General features: G+C 37.0%; 5 protein-coding genes across 5 annotated transcripts; 2 read left to right on the top strand and 3 right to left on the bottom strand.

Annotated features, from left to right (window-relative positions):
- Positions 1–937, bottom strand: LOC101898393 (transcription initiation factor TFIID subunit 10-like). The gene is made up of 3 exons (XM_005190192.4): positions 729–937; positions 233–415; positions 1–176 (listed from the first exon to the last, which is right to left on the bottom strand). The coding sequence occupies exons 1-3, from the start codon at positions 846–848 to the stop codon at positions 69–71; spliced, it is 411 nt and encodes a 136-aa protein (XP_005190249.1). The 5' UTR covers positions 849–937; the 3' UTR covers positions 1–68.
- A 4,682-nt stretch (positions 938–5,619) lies between these two features.
- On the top strand, positions 5,620–6,247 carry LOC101889782 (transcription initiation factor TFIID subunit 10b). Its single transcript, XM_005191028.4, has 2 exons — positions 5,620–5,795; positions 5,854–6,247. Exons 1-2 carry the CDS (start codon positions 5,694–5,696, stop codon positions 6,172–6,174), a joined length of 423 nt encoding a protein of 140 aa, XP_005191085.1. The 5' UTR covers positions 5,620–5,693; the 3' UTR covers positions 6,175–6,247.
- LOC101889613 (gamma-secretase subunit Aph-1) lies at positions 6,188–7,223 on the bottom strand. The gene is made up of 2 exons (XM_005191027.4): positions 6,734–7,223; positions 6,188–6,670 (listed from the first exon to the last, which is right to left on the bottom strand). The coding sequence occupies exons 1-2, from the start codon at positions 7,127–7,129 to the stop codon at positions 6,347–6,349; spliced, it is 720 nt and encodes a 239-aa protein (XP_005191084.1). The 5' UTR covers positions 7,130–7,223; the 3' UTR covers positions 6,188–6,346.
- Positions 7,224–7,469: 246 nt separating this feature from the next.
- LOC101889446 (tubulin-specific chaperone D) lies at positions 7,470–11,624 on the top strand. The gene is made up of 6 exons (XM_005191026.4): positions 7,470–7,778; positions 7,849–9,773; positions 9,837–10,262; positions 10,322–10,444; positions 10,500–11,003; positions 11,065–11,624. Exons 1-6 carry the CDS (start codon positions 7,618–7,620, stop codon positions 11,493–11,495), a joined length of 3,570 nt encoding a protein of 1,189 aa, XP_005191083.2. The 5' UTR covers positions 7,470–7,617; the 3' UTR covers positions 11,496–11,624.
- Positions 11,625–11,682: 58 nt separating this feature from the next.
- Positions 11,683–15,490, bottom strand: LOC101889273 (transportin-3). Its single transcript, XM_005191025.4, has 5 exons — positions 15,198–15,490; positions 14,036–15,133; positions 13,801–13,967; positions 12,375–13,739; positions 11,683–12,311 (listed from the first exon to the last, which is right to left on the bottom strand). The coding sequence occupies exons 1-5, from the start codon at positions 15,315–15,317 to the stop codon at positions 12,251–12,253; spliced, it is 2,811 nt and encodes a 936-aa protein (XP_005191082.2). The 5' UTR covers positions 15,318–15,490; the 3' UTR covers positions 11,683–12,250.
- Between the last annotated feature and the right edge of the window lie 157 nt (positions 15,491–15,647).

Below are 15,647 nucleotides of genomic sequence, written 5' to 3' on the forward strand. Positions count from 1 at the left end.
TTATTTCTATGCATACTTTTTATTCATATTTCGTCTCATTTAATCTCAAGTTTTCCTTTTATAGTAATTTAAACAAAATATTGTGGCTTTCGCATAGTAATGCCATGATCGGCCAATGCTGGTGTCAAATCCTCTATGGCCAGAGTATATTTACGATCTTTATTCGATTTTTTGTCCTAAAACCAAAGTAACAATTAATAGCGTATTTTAATAAGATCTCTGAGATAATTACCTTATTCGATCCATGACTTCCAGAATGTTGACTATTGCTGCGTGTCTTACAATGTTGCAGGGCATCATTGGCAATGTCAGAAATGAATTTTTGTGCAGTGACTGAGATGATGCGAACAATGCGGGGATCTACCGCTTCAAATCCAGCCATATGCAAATATTGTTCGGCCACAGCATCGGGTACCTATGTTATTGGGATACAAAAGAGACATTTAAATTTAAAAAAAAAAATAAATTATTAAAAAAAAAACATTTAAAAATAGACTTTCAAACTTTTTACAATGCTACCATGAAAACCATTTTGACTCATTTTGGCATAAATCGAGGTCGATTATATCTAAAACTTGGCTGATCCATTCATTAAAATATGAATTTTTTTGAAAATAGTGCTAATTCTGCATCGAAGACGATAAGAAATATGGATCTACAAACAAGATTAATTGAAGGCTTTGTTCGTCTTTATTTTCAGTAAGGACCTTCAATACTCAAATACTCACTGTTGGTGTATAATCTTCCAAATGCATTAGTAGTTCTCCCAATGCCTCTCCCGGGGCTGGTTCTACATCGTCAACTACATACTCAGTGGATTCGACTTCTTCATCGTTGCTAACTACCATCCTATAGAAAATTATTTATTTGCCCTTTTTCCTTATAGCAGTCTGTCCAGAAATTTATTTCTTTTCCAATATGTTTTACCAAGAGTTGCACCGAACTAATTTAAAAACGTTCCAAATAAAACAAATGAGAAAGGCAAAAAAGAATGTCAATAAAAATAAACTGAAAACGAAATGCTACATTGTTTACGAAGGGATGTGATGCAAAATGGCCGACGGAATACGTAAACACAATCAGCTGAGAAAGTAGGGATAGAAAGGTGTGGTCGTTTACTCACTCGTTTTAGAAATAAGTCGGGTTGTACACACGAGTGATGTCATTAAATCATATATTTTTTAACAGTTTCAGAATTATCATTTCATGAAACTACTCATCATGGTAGAATAATACAGGTAGTCGCATCACCACGGCTGCTGGGACTGTCAAACCAATTATGGAATTGCAATTTTGGAATGAAAACTTATTCAAATTTGTAAATATTGTTGAAAAATGCATATCATAACAATTTCCAAATGGTGTCGTATAAGATAACTTACAAAAATCTACTTATTTTTGAAGAATTATTTAAAATGTTTTGACATATCAATGCTTCCAAGCGTTGATGTGTCTACCTGTATTCTTCTACCATGGTATATTTATTTCATGAAACTACACGTGTTTTAGGAACCTAAAAATATGTAATTCTACTAAGTACATCCACTTTTGACTATATCAGCTGTATTTGGCCGGTTCATGAAATTAAAAAAACACAGTTCTGTAGTGGGGTTATCCAACTCATTCTTTGACTTACCGACAATAAAAAAACTTACCGACATATAAAAATAAAATGAAACTTGACAACATTGGTATCTAACGGTAGGTCTTAGTGACTACTTTGATTTTGATGACTACAAAATTGTGAAAATATTGTGGCACGACATTACCTTCTTAATTTTACCAAGAAAAAACTCATGGTACAAACAGCTTCGTAAAACTACAGAAATACAGCATTGAGGCTATGCCCGCTTCCTGTCAATTATAGGCAACAGGTGGTTTTTATTTATTTGATTTTGTTTTCATTTCTACAATGAGTCCAGTAGCGCGAAAGATTAATGAAATGCCTCGATGTTCTGTCAATAATATGTTCCTAAGTGTTCAAACTTTCAATTCCATGGCAAATCTGGTTAATATTATTAATGCGCGCCCCGCAATTTAGGTTTCATTTATTTCATTTCATTTATTTATTTATATGTTGCAATGAAAAAGCCATTAGGCCAATAAGTATCACAACTATCAAAACTACAAAAGTGTACTCCAAAATAAAAAAAAAAAAACATCTTAAAAATATTACATAGTGTATCTTAAAGTAACCTAAGAAATCATATGTAAAATATGGACAAAAAGGCTCCCCAGCCAATGAAAATAAATTTAAGTCTATTGCTGGTAATAAAAAAAACAATATTTAATCAAACGATACAGTATCGTCAATATCATTAAAAAACAAATTGTTAACCTCCATTTGCCTCTACAAAGTTTTCAAACATGCGGCGAAAAACACCGCGGGAAAACGAGAATTGTCGTAGCTCAGCTGGAAGCTGATTCCAGATTCGTGCGGAACGAACTATGAAAGATCTTTCATATAGAGACGTAGAAAAATGAGGGAAAATTATTTGCGTATTCCTAGTAGACCGAGAGAACACTAGCCGATCTCGCTGAAAACCAGGAAGATTTAAACAGATACATTTATATAGAAATGAAACCACGCGTTGTTTAACAAAAGTAGAGAATGACACTCCTAAAAAGAGGACTGCATGCGCAGAAATATGGTCAAAACGACGCAAATTATAAACATATCTTACAATGATGTTAAAAAGTTTTTCTAATTTCATTAAATACTCATGTGTTGTACCAGAAATCACTTCAATACAGTAGGAAATTACCGAAAATAACATAGAATGAGCAAGATTTCTCTTTACAAATAAGGGCAAATAGAAATCAGTTGAGTGTAATTTTCGGAGCATATTTATAACTTTGGGGTACAGTGCATCAATATGCAAAGAAAAATCAAGCTTGGCATCAAGAACAACACCTAAACAATTTATGCGGTCAACAAAATCCACCGCTACACCATTAACCTGTATATTAATACCGCTATTCAGTCGGCAAGGTGAACCAAATGTCATTGCTTTTGTCTTAGAAACATTTACTACTAGATTATTATTTCTCAACCAACGTGAAATATTACCTAATGTTGTATTTATGGTATTCTCTAGTTGAAAGTCTGATTGACCTTTAAAAAATAAATGAATGTCGTCCGCATACATAAACGGATGACAGTCGCAATTAGTTAGAATGCTACTAATGTCATTGACATATAAAACAAAAAGAAGCGGACCTAAAATTGAACCTTGAGGTACCCCGCTGTAAATATTACGTAAGCTGGATGCCTCGCCATTATATGAAACATATTGAGAACGTCCAGATAAATATGAAGCAATTAATTTACAAGAATTACTGTCAAATGCATATAATGAGAACAGTTTCTCAATCAGCATTGAATGATCCACACAATCGAATGCTTTCGAAATATCCAGCGCAACAAGAACACCACTATCACGTCCATCAATTGTCTCTCTAATCAAGTCAGTTAAGTCTACTAAAAGTGAAGTAGTGCTGAGACCACGCCTAAATCCATATTGATAATTAATCAAAAATTTATTGTCATCTATAAATGATTGAATCTGCAGCCTTATGAGATGTTCGGCAACTTTAGAAAGCGACGGTAGTATACTTATAGGTCTCAAATTCTCAATAGTGTTCCTTCCTTTATTTTTGGAAATAGGGAAAACCCTAGCAATTTTCCAGTCATTCGGGAAGGTCGATGTTGTAAACATTGTATTAAAAATATAGGTGAAATGTCTAGAAATATATGGATAGATTAATTTCAAAAATTTAATGGGTACTCCATCAACACCTACAGACTTCGATTTGACCTGCTGAAAGGCTTCAAATACATCTATCTTGAAAACACAATTAAAAGAAAATGTATGACATTGTCTATCAATATCTGGAAAATCAACAATAACATTGCCAACACCATTTTCTTGAGTAAAATATTCATTCAAAACATTAACATCAAAGTCAGTTGAGAGGTTGACGTCATTGTCAACGATACCACCGGCATGAAGTTGTCTCCAGAGATGAGTAGCATTTAGTCCATTGAAAATTTGTTCATAATATTTTTTACGTTCCTTTCTAAGAATAGACTTAGCTTTGTTTCTGAGGGTTCGATACACCGCCATATTTTGCAGCGTAGGAAATTTTAAATAATTTTTGTACGCCATATCACGCAAAGAGATCGCCAGTATTATAGATTTACATTTCAGCCACGGATCCAAGGAATGTACAACACGCTTTCTAACGATAGGAACATATGAAAAAAGATTAGCAATAAGCAACTGGAGAAACGAAAGCTGTAAATTAATATCAGATGTACTATATAAACTACTAAAGTCAACATTGACGAGATAATCAAGCAGACCGTCCCAATTTATATCATTATAGTTCCGAAATTCAAAAAAATGTTCTGCTGATGTCAAATTTATATTAGTGATACCAAAAATTAAAGAATGGTGGGAAATAGAAGGACATTGGACTTGATCAGAGGAGATAAGAGAACAGAGGTGACTGCAGGCAAAAAAATCAATAAGAGAAACAGAATCAGTAGCAATATTAAAATGGGTAGGCAACGAGTTATGAGTAATTGATATACCAAGACGAAGACAAACATTCTTCCATTCATTGATTTTAAAAATATACATACATACACAAAATTGGCAGAAGCACTTAGAGAAAAATTTTTATCTATTTTACCTTTAAATATCGAAAAACTAGTGGAATTCCGTAATTTACGAAATCCAATCGATCTAAAATGTCAATTCCATAACGTATGCGTCAACTTACGAAGACGTTATGAAATTTACATATCAAATCGAGTGAATTTAGTAGCCTTAACGTACTCTAAGTCTGAAACTGCCAAAACAAAACGTATAAATGATTAATTTTTGGTGCTTTCTAAAAGTTTGTTGTTAATTGCAAGTTCCAGCCGATTTCAGACGCCAGTCTGAACATGGCATATTTTTTAGCAATTTATGCTAGGAACACAATTGGAGCGAACGACGAATTTCGCCCTACGCGGCGACAAAATGAGCCGCGAAAATTCGTCGTATGGAACACAATACCGACGAAATTATAAAACAGCTGATGAAGTTGTTTACTTTTTGCTCATTTGTTGACTACAATGAATTATACAAGAACACATAATTCTTTACGTTCTCTATTATAATTTCACTTATGTCCATCTTCTCTATTATAAATTCACTGATATCCATCTTCACTCAGGCGCAAGTACACAAATAAATAAACAAATTAATTATGTTTTTTTTATACGAGTAACAGATAGTAGAGTGACCATAACAAATTTTAAAGTAAAAAGTAACTTTATTTACTAAAACACATAAAATTCGTACAAGTATGGCCACCTTGTACTGTTTTGTTCGCCGGTCGCCGGCGTATGAAATAGAAATAAAGCTAATTGAGTTCGCGGCGACCGACGAAATTTTCGCCGGTGCCGTGATTGTGTGCACTTCCATATACACATATGTGTTTTATTTTTGACGACGAACATACGCCGCGAAAAAATTCGTCGTTCGCTCCAATTGTGTTCCTAGCATTACATTGGTGTTTTATAAATAACGAGTTCTGGCAACACTGTTCCAAAACAGGTGAAATGAATTACAGAAACAACAATATAGCACACTCAAAGCAGCAACAACATCCACAGAGAAAACAAACGAAAGGCTTAGAAGATGATTGGCACAAACTTTGGAATATTTCGTCCCGCGAATGCTACATCCGCCAGCAATGGACCAAATCATCCGTCTGCAACAGCATCGGCTCCAGGTCAAGAGGTACAAATATATATAACTATGCTATTTCAATCCATATCTCAAAGTCCATTTATTTCAGACTTCTCAACTAAGTGATTTTATGCTGCAACTGGAAGATTATGTTCCCACAATACCAGATGCAGTTACATCTTTTTACCTAAATTCGGCCGGCTTTGATACCAACGATCCACGTATTGTGCGTCTAATATCTGTGGCAACACAAAAATTTATTTCCGATGTTGCAAATGACGCCCTACAGCATTGTAAGACCCGGTCCAATAATCAAAATGGTGGCTCTAAAATGCTAAAACCAACTAAATACACCATGACCATGGAAGACTTGGCCCCAGCTTTAGCCGATTATGGCATCACCGTGCGCAAAGCACAATATTTCCCATAGATGAATTGTTCACTTTTTTCTTTTGTACGTGAGATTTAATAAAATATATTCTAGGAATTAAATACAAATATAATTATCAATTGTCTTTTGTTATCAACTAAAACTACATAGTCTGGAGTATAGAATGTATATGTGGGTATATAGGATGAGTAGTGATTAAGTCTTTTGCGGATTATTGGCAGGAGATGAAACGTTTAAATGACCGTACAGTACCACCAGCAACGCTGAATGCCAAAATGCCGGAGACCACAGTTACAATGAAGTTGATTGTTAGGGATGCAGCATACAATTGTTGGGCATTTAACAGGGTAATGAGACTGACAAATAAATGCGAACCAACAACATAGGACACATGAATGTAGTTGGTTGTGTCGAAGGCATTAAAGAATATTACACTCCAGAAAATATGTAGCAAACATATGGATAAAGCCTGGGCAGCAGAGACCGTAAAGAAGCTTTCGGAACCACCGTTCAGACCCAATGTTCCGGGTCCAGTCTGTGAGGGGGAAATGTACTCAGATAAATATGAAATTGGTCATTACATGTCCTATTCACTTACCAAATCAGCCAAAACATTGACCAGAGAGAACATTGCCGATATTATACCGAATCCAAAACCGGAAACATATGCCAACACATGTTTGTTATCCACCAGTGTCCTGTCATCGGCCACAGCCTCCAGACCTTCTTCAAATTTTCTCAGCAGTAAATAAAGCAAATAACGGAAATACTCTTGAAAGAGTACCGAAAAAACAGCTCCAAAGGCCAATACACCCCTCAAGGGTACAACCGCATACCACAGCAGCGACGATGCCAGCAGTGATAGCAACCAAAAGAAGGCTGCCATTATGACCATTATTACACGTATTGGTTTTCTGGCAATTGTAAATACGAACAGTGCAAACGGTGGGCCAAAGGCAATCATGGAACAGCCAAAGAACTCGGGTAACGTCATGGTTTTTGCTTCTGTAGTTAGCGTTTCCTTTCAACAAAATTCCAAGCTGTGCTGTGGCGACCACGAATAAACATTAGTCAACAAAAGAACAGCTGATTTGAATTGATTCCCATAGAGTTGCCAAGATACAAGAATAAAAAACACAAAATTTAAAACTTTTTTATTCCCGATAGTTTTCCGGCAGATTTACATGGAAATAAAAACATAACGTATGGTTAAATCAAATGCCATAATTATACTGAAAAATATCTTTAAAATAATGTGTATGTTTATTGATTTGTTTGGCTCATGGTATTTGTTTGATCTTGGCAACTCTCTCTCTCTCTGACAACAAAAAAGAGCTAACGTTACTCATCAAGGCACTCTGTGAGTCTCAAACAACTTTTCTTTCAACCTACACTCATTAACAAAAAACTTCAACCGGCTGTGCAAAATTTTCGGTAAAAAATCAATTCCGACCCATAAATTGTTCCCCAGAACGAGACATCATGATGCAATGCGATGAAATCAAAGATGAAGAGGGTCCTTGCAATACCTTGGAACATTTCACCGAACTGGAGCAAGTATTGAAAATGATCGAATCGATACAGGGAACAGATGCTGCTGGATTTGAAAAAAACTATGAACAATATACGGAAGTTCTATCCAGGTACATAGCACACATACAATGGAACCTAATTTTATTCATTTTTCACTTACCGTTTATATTTAACCAAAAGATATCAGGAACAACCCCATTTATTGGATCCACATTTGGAGTTGTTGCTCCAAAAGTTATTGGAGAAAATTCGTGATCGCAATTTACCAACACCCTTAATGCATGCTGCCTTCAAGTATTTGTATATCATTTGCAAAGTTCGTACCTACAAAGTGTTGGTCAAGTTCTTACCCCATGAACTCAGTGATTTGGAGTTTGCCTTGGATCTGTTGGAGAAACAAGATCCAAAGGAATTTAAACACTGGGAGACGCGCTACATGCTTCTCTTGTGGATGTCCATATTAGTACTGAATCCATTTCATATGTCAAGGCTAGATGCCTATGCTATCAATGTTGGTGGAACGGAAGGTGAAGTGATTACCAACAGTGTTCCAAGTAAAACGAAAATGGAACGCATATTTGAGCTATGCAAATTGTATACCTCCACAAATGATACATGCAGTAACATGTCTGCTTATTTGGCAGCCAAATATTTTGTTAGGGCTGACATCAAGGAGCTGTATTTGGATAGATTTTTGGAATGGGTAATGTCACAACATAAATCGGATACAGTTGACATAAAATTTGGCCAACTGGCGGCCATTGCTGCCATATTAAAGCATGGCAAAAGAGAGGATCTACTGCCCTATGCCGATAAGCTATTCCAATGGATAATAAGCTGCCAGTATAAAGATGGTTCGGATTTTTTGAAATATAAATGTTACATTAAAATTATCCAAAGGATTGGACTGGTCTATTTGAAGCCGCGCATTGCAACATGGCGTTATAAAAGGGGGACACGTTCTTTGGCCTCAAATCTATCACAGGCTCAAAACACCACAGCTGCACAAAGTCCTACCGATGATGGACAGCCGAGTGTTGAAGAAGAGAGCACGGACGATGAAATTGCTGTACCCGATTCCATTGAAGAGGTCATCGAAGAACTTTTACAAGCTCTGCGTAGTGGTGGCAATGACATACGTTGGTCTGCTGCCAAGGGCATTGGTCGAGTTACAAATCGTTTATCCAAAGAATTGGCCGATGAGGTAATTGGTTCCGTCATTGACATATTGAATCCTTTGGAACCACATGAAGCTTGGCATGGTGGCTGTTTGGCTTTGGCTGAATTGGCCAAAAGAGGTCTCTTGCTGCCTTATCGCCTAAAGGAATTGGTACCACTTTTACTGCAAGCTTTGTTCTACGATGAAATGAAAGGGTATATGTCCGTGGGACAACATATACGAGATTCCGCTTGTTACATGTGTTGGGCATTTGCCAGGTCTTACAATCCCGATGACTTCAAACCCTTCGCCCAACAGGTCTCGGCTGGTCTACTAACAGTGGCTTCGTTTGATCGCGAAATTAATTGTCGCAGAGCAGCCTCTGCTGCTTTCCAAGAAAGTGTTGGCCGTCTTGGTAACTTCCCATATGGCATTGAAATATCCACCACAACAGATTTTTATACGGTTGGCCTGAGACAAAATTCCTATTTGAATATAAGCTTTTTCATAGCCCAATATGAGGAATATTGTAAACCATTAATCGATCATTTAATAGATCGTAAAGTAAATCATTGGGATACGGCCATAAGAGAATTGACTGCCAAAGCCTTACACAAATTGACACGCAGGGCTCCGGAATATATGGCAAATGTTGTGTTGGACAAATTATTTACAAAGACTGATTCCATCGATATCAACACTAGGCATGGCAGTGTTTTGGCAATTGGAGAAATTGTCTTGGCTTTGCATGAATTGGAGTTTGATTTGGAACAGAAGCAAACTCTGCTCTCCAATCAAACAATCTGTAATGTCAACGAAGTGATTGGTAAATTTTTACAACGTGATCTTTTCCGGGGCATGAGTGGCGAACTGATGAAACAATGTTGTACCGATTTCATCCGCAACTGCAGTACAGCCAAAGTTGCGGCAACGCCACAATGTTTGGGTAGGTAGCAAAGCCCAAAATGTTGACTTTTTTGTAAAGGATTTTTTACTATTTCTCCTTTAGAATCATGGCAGGATGTTATTGATAAATGTCTGTTGAGTAAAAATGCCCCCATTAGAGAATCTGCAACTATTGCCTTTTCAAAACTATGCGATGCTTATTATAACACACCAGAGAGGAGCATGGCCAACAATGAAATAGTTAGGTTTTATTTGAAAGGTGCCGACAATGATCAGGAGGAAAATATACGCATGGGCTATTTAAGTGCATTGGGTGTGTTACCGCTCTTCATGGTTACACCCCTGTTCGATGACATTCTTGAAAGTTTAATAAAACACTCGTTGACACCATATCAAGCCATTTGTGTGGGCGAAACCGTCAAAGAACAAGAAGCTCAAAGCACTCAAGATTGGAGTGAAGCACGTCGTGACAGCGTCAAGGCACTGTGTAACCTTGTGAAAAGTGTGGGCTTTGAACAGGATACCAGAGGTAAGTATTAACCATTTACTTTAGTTAATATTTCATTTAAATGTGAAATTTATTTTCAGTTTCGTTTGCTAATTTGAAATATCTCACAAGGGTAATTGATTGCTATTTAAAAGCCATGGATGAATATACTTTGGATAATCGTGGCGATATTGGTGCCTGGGTTAGAGAAGCAGCTATGAGCGGTATATTTTAATTGTTTGTTATAAATAAAATTTTAATAAAGTAACTTATTTGCAGCAATTTTCGAATTGATAAAAATGTGTCCCAAGGATATCTTAGAGCCCCAACAAATTCATCAAATCGTTGTGGGGTTCATGCAACAAGCTGTTGAAAAAATCGATCGTACCAGAGGTTTGGCTGGTCGTCTTCTCTGTCAAATGATCCACTTAGAACCGCCTGTACCCTACATTCATCGGCACGACAAATTGAAAGAAATTTTCCCCGAAGATGTTAATTCAGTGCTATGGTTGTTTGCCGATCACACATTCCCCTTGTTTTGTTCACTGCTGGAATTCTCCGAATATTCTCAGCGGATTTTGTTGGGCCTTAGTGCAAGTATTGGCCAATTGACTGAATCTCTTATAAAATATGCTTCGGGAGCATTGTTTCAATTCCTGAGATCTCATACGGGACACATTGAAAGACTGTGTAGGGAGATTGTGATGAATTTTGAGGAAAATCTTCTTAAGGAGCGTGTGACATATCCAATGTTGAATTTCTTGGATATTGTTATTGCATCAGGTAAAAGAATCAAATTTGATATTAAGATGACTTTCATGACAATTTCTCTTTTTACTTACAGGTTCCATCAATGCAATATTATTGGATGACTCGTCAACATTTGCTGAAGACATTTATCGTCTGCTGAATTTGGAAATAAAGGGCCATAAGAAACTCTATAAATTGGTATCCAGCATTAATGTCTATTCACAATTGGTACAGGTGCCAAGATTGTGCAAAAAAGTCCTCTCGAAAATGTCAGTATTTCTTGGACTCACCCATGTTCACATACGCAAAAGAACTGCCACTAAGCTGTACGAGGCCCTGGCCCTGCATGGTGATGTCTGTGAGATAAGCGAAGAGAATATGGATGAAATTTTAAATTTGCTTTCCGAAACTGATTGGGGCATGCCACTGGTAGAGGTCAGACCCATACGTAATCAGCTGTGTGAACTCATGGGCATTAAACCACCCATGTCGGCAGCCCAGGCAGCATCAGCTGGCCCACGTTAAACCCCACATCGCACATATTATCCATATTTCCACAATTCAATATTTCAATACTCAATGCTTTAAGTATATCTGTTGAGACAACAATTAATATGGCAATAAATTAAAATACCGCACAGTCTTAAACAAGTCTTTGCATTCTTCTTTTTATTATACTTTCACACGTGCGTGTCATATTTTAAAACAACAATTGTGTGCACTTGTAACATTTGTCACTATTTGTTGGATCATTTTTTTTTCAATCGATGCCATTTTATTAACACATTAACTTATCTGCTTCCATAGTATTTTTCTATTTTAATTTAAAACTAAAAATTTAATAGGTCTGTATTTTTTTGTAATTGCTTCAAAAAATCTCCGTTCTATGGTATTTTAAAAGATTCCATTTTTGTTTTTAGATTTCCACACATACTATTAAAAATAGTTATGCTTTTCTTCATTTTACATCGTTTCAATTGGTTTTTAAAAAACACTGCATAACTTACAATTATAAACGTATTACATTTACTTTGACGGTAGTTTGGATTCTTAAAAAAAATAATGTTTTTAACAAATTACATATTTTGTTAAAATAAAATTAGAAGAAGAGTATAACTAAACATTTACAAATATATAAATTACTATTGAGAAATGAATGAGTAGCATTGATGATGGTAATTTTCATTTTTCAAATTTTAAAATTTAGGGGGAGGGGGCGTCGTGGAGTTACAGTCCATATGTGGGCCAAATAGACATACTTATGTTCTCGCAAAATATTTTCAGCGATATAATCTTGTAAAGGTTTTCAAAGCCAAGGTTACGGATTTAGTTGTTGTTGACCTGCAAGAATTAAAAGGGATTAGCAAAACATTCAAGTATTTAATTCGATTGATTTCAACCTACTTCATAACCGCCTCCTGGAAATCCAATAATTGTGCGTCTGTGGCTGTCACATAGCCTCCACTGTTTTTCTTTGGCAAACTTTGTAGTGCAACTTTCAGCAAAGCCTCCATCTGTTCGTGGCTTATAACATCCTTTAGCTCGGTCAGGACTTCGGCAACATCAGGCAGCATATAAGAGTGCAAACAAAACACTGATGCCTGTATCAAGTTAATAACTAGGGCTTCACCATTCTGCTCGGCTATTTCTCGAACCAGGGGTTTGCATTCCTGTAGTTTGTAGTTGTTGCTACGTCCCCATTTTAATAAGTTACAAAAGAATTTCATTACAGATGAATTTGCTTCACGATGATCCAGAGTACATGCCAGTAGGGCACATTGGAAGATTGGCGTTACCAACGTACTTTGCAAAAATGGCAAAGGACAACAATCAATAAATCGCGAACACAAACGGAAAAAGTCATCAACAGTGTCGGGATTATTTTTCAAGCCATTCTCCACTTGCAACATCTTAAAGGTGGGCTCTATAAACGATTTCAGCATTACCAATAACACATTAATGCAATCCTCAACCTTGGCAAACTCATCAACCAATACCGAACCCAAATACAGGAAGCAACTGTGATGATGCATAGCATACAAGGTGACCATTTGATGGATGAGAGGTTCAACTAACATTGAGGCTTGTTTACGCACCATGCGCACACTATAGCGTATTAGACGACAAGTTCGCTCCATGACACGTACATCTCTCTGATATTTATCCATTACTCGCGATATCAAGGGCCAAGCTTCGGTGAGTATATTCAATGTGGGATGGATTTCATTGTCGCTAACATCAGGATTGGTATGACGTATTACTGCACATGCCCTGTCCACCCAATACGCAGGATCTGTACGTTCGCCCTTACAAATGGGCGCCGTTGCAGTGCTTTCCACCATGATGGCCAAGGGCTGGAACTGGAATGATATGATTTCTCGCATTGCAGTTTCCAGCTGTTGTTTCGGCAGACGGGACAGTATTAATGATATGCCTTTTAGCAGGCCAATTGCCAAGTCGTTGCTGATTTCAAAGCTATCTAAACTTCTAGCTATTTCCACTAAACCACTTATGTGATAAATCATTTTCTGGCGGCACGATGCGCAAATTGAGGTCAATGCAATAGCCGCTGCAGCTGCCAAACCATTTTTCTGCTGCAACGAATTCAATAGGAAAATCAAAACAGCCTGTAAACTTTCTGCATGATTTTCTATCCAGTCACACAGTTCACCCAGCAACATAATTGAGGTGTATCGTACTGCTATGTGGGTATTTTCGGGAAGATTTATAATTGCCTCCACAACCTTGGGTATAACTTCATTTTCATCACTAAACAAAATAAGTTGTCATTAATCAAGTGATCCGCCACGGGGTGGGGTTCATTACTTACGGTATAATATTTTTGGCTACATTTTGCATAATAAATAGTGCAGACTCAGTTGATTCCCATGTACAGCCGGGCTCCTGGAGTTTGTAAAACATTTGTTTAAAGCAATTTCCAGACCCCACAATAAATGCAACATCCTTGATTAGATCAGAAACCTTTCGTCGAAAATCCTAAAAGAACAAAACTAATAATTAATAACTATTTCTTAACTTATTTCTTGTCTGCCCAGCTCACTCACATTAAAACTGTCATTTTCATCAATCAATCCTTCTTGATCAGGTTCCATTTGTGTCAGACGATATAAAGCACCCAGCAATCGTTCTATGTGTGGTTTAAAATGCGAAGTCAGCTTATCGTTATTCCGCTGAAAGAGCTCCTCACTCAAACGATACCAAAGATTAAAGGTAATTTCCGCCACTTCGTAGTCATAATGGCCCACACAGATGAGCACTAAATCCAAACCCTTAATGGAATAATGAGGTATATCTTCGTTGGCAAACATTTCATAGAAAAATGCTTCACAGAGCACAGTGAAAATGCGGCAATAGTTCATAATTTTATCGATATCTTCCATGCCCACCGATGTGTGGTAGGATGTTTCTAGCATAAAGACGGCATTAAAGATTTGCATTTTCAATTGCGGATCCAGGGTGTCACGCCCACTATTGGCCTCCATGCAGCTCAGTAAAGCACACAGACACTCAGTCGATGAATCGTGCAATTTACGTGATGTATTCTCCATGCTAAGCAACTGAAATACTTGCTGAGTGAGAGGATTTTGCGCCGCCTGCTGGAGTGGAATAGCTTGAATTGCCACCCATGCGCAATAACACCGCAATGTTGAATTCACAATTTTCTCTTGAACAACACTTTCACCGGCATGCTGTTGCATACACATACAAAGAAAATCCATGACTTTGGGTGCAGCAGCATCCAGCTGCTTGTGAATCTCCTCACGGCGATTAGCCCCCAAGCGTAGATATCGTGAATCAATTTCCTCCGGTATCACGGTTAAAATTTCTAACAGCGGCCACACCGATTGAGGTTGTGGCGAAAGCATATCCAACAGATCGATTATGGGCTGCTTCCATGAGGCCATTAAAAGGGCCAAATCAGCAACGGCCAAGCACAGCTGAGTCACTATAATTGTATCCGTGTCATTGGTGATTTGTCCTACGTGCGCAATCAACGAATCCCTTAATGATTCGTGTGAATTCAATGGTAATTCATTAAAAGAATTTTGTATTTTGTTGCGCATTGTCTGGGCAGCAAAGTAACATGAGTGCAAATCTCTCTTTTGTTGCAGCAATTCATCAGCTATTGTCCAGGAGTAAATCTAGAACATATTTTCAAGAATAAATACACTTTTCTTTTATCCACCCAGAAAAGATCTAACTCACCGATTTTTGAAACTCTTCCAGCCATTTGTTGGCCTTTTCCTTTTCCTTGGGATTCTGATTGTGGAAGAGTGTACATATTCCCTGATATACCAAATCAGCGGTGGGCGCTGTCTCCATCATAGTTTCTTGTTGAACTTTTAATGTGTCAAATATCTATGTTACCTTTTTAATTTCTACATATATTTCAAACACAAAACCTAGGGGGAAAACTTAAAATTTTCTCGTTCTGGAACTTGTCGTTTTTAGCTGTAGCTGTCAGAGTTAGGTCTTCTTCTTCCCCCTAGGGATAAAAAAAATCCCGATATATTTTCGTTTATGTCATCGATTTTTTATGAATTATCGATTCTTTATGGTGTCATGCTGTCTTGGTTGACTGAAAGAAATAAAGTGGCTTGGCAAACACAAACAATCGTTTGCCAAATTTTGGGAATGAAATCAAAATGTTTACCG

The sequence above is a fragment of the Musca domestica genome, unplaced genomic scaffold, assembly GCF_030504385.1.
Source record: "Musca domestica strain aabys unplaced genomic scaffold, Musca_domestica.polishedcontigs.V.1.1 19, whole genome shotgun sequence".
NCBI lineage: Eukaryota > Metazoa > Arthropoda > Insecta > Diptera > Muscidae > Musca > Musca domestica.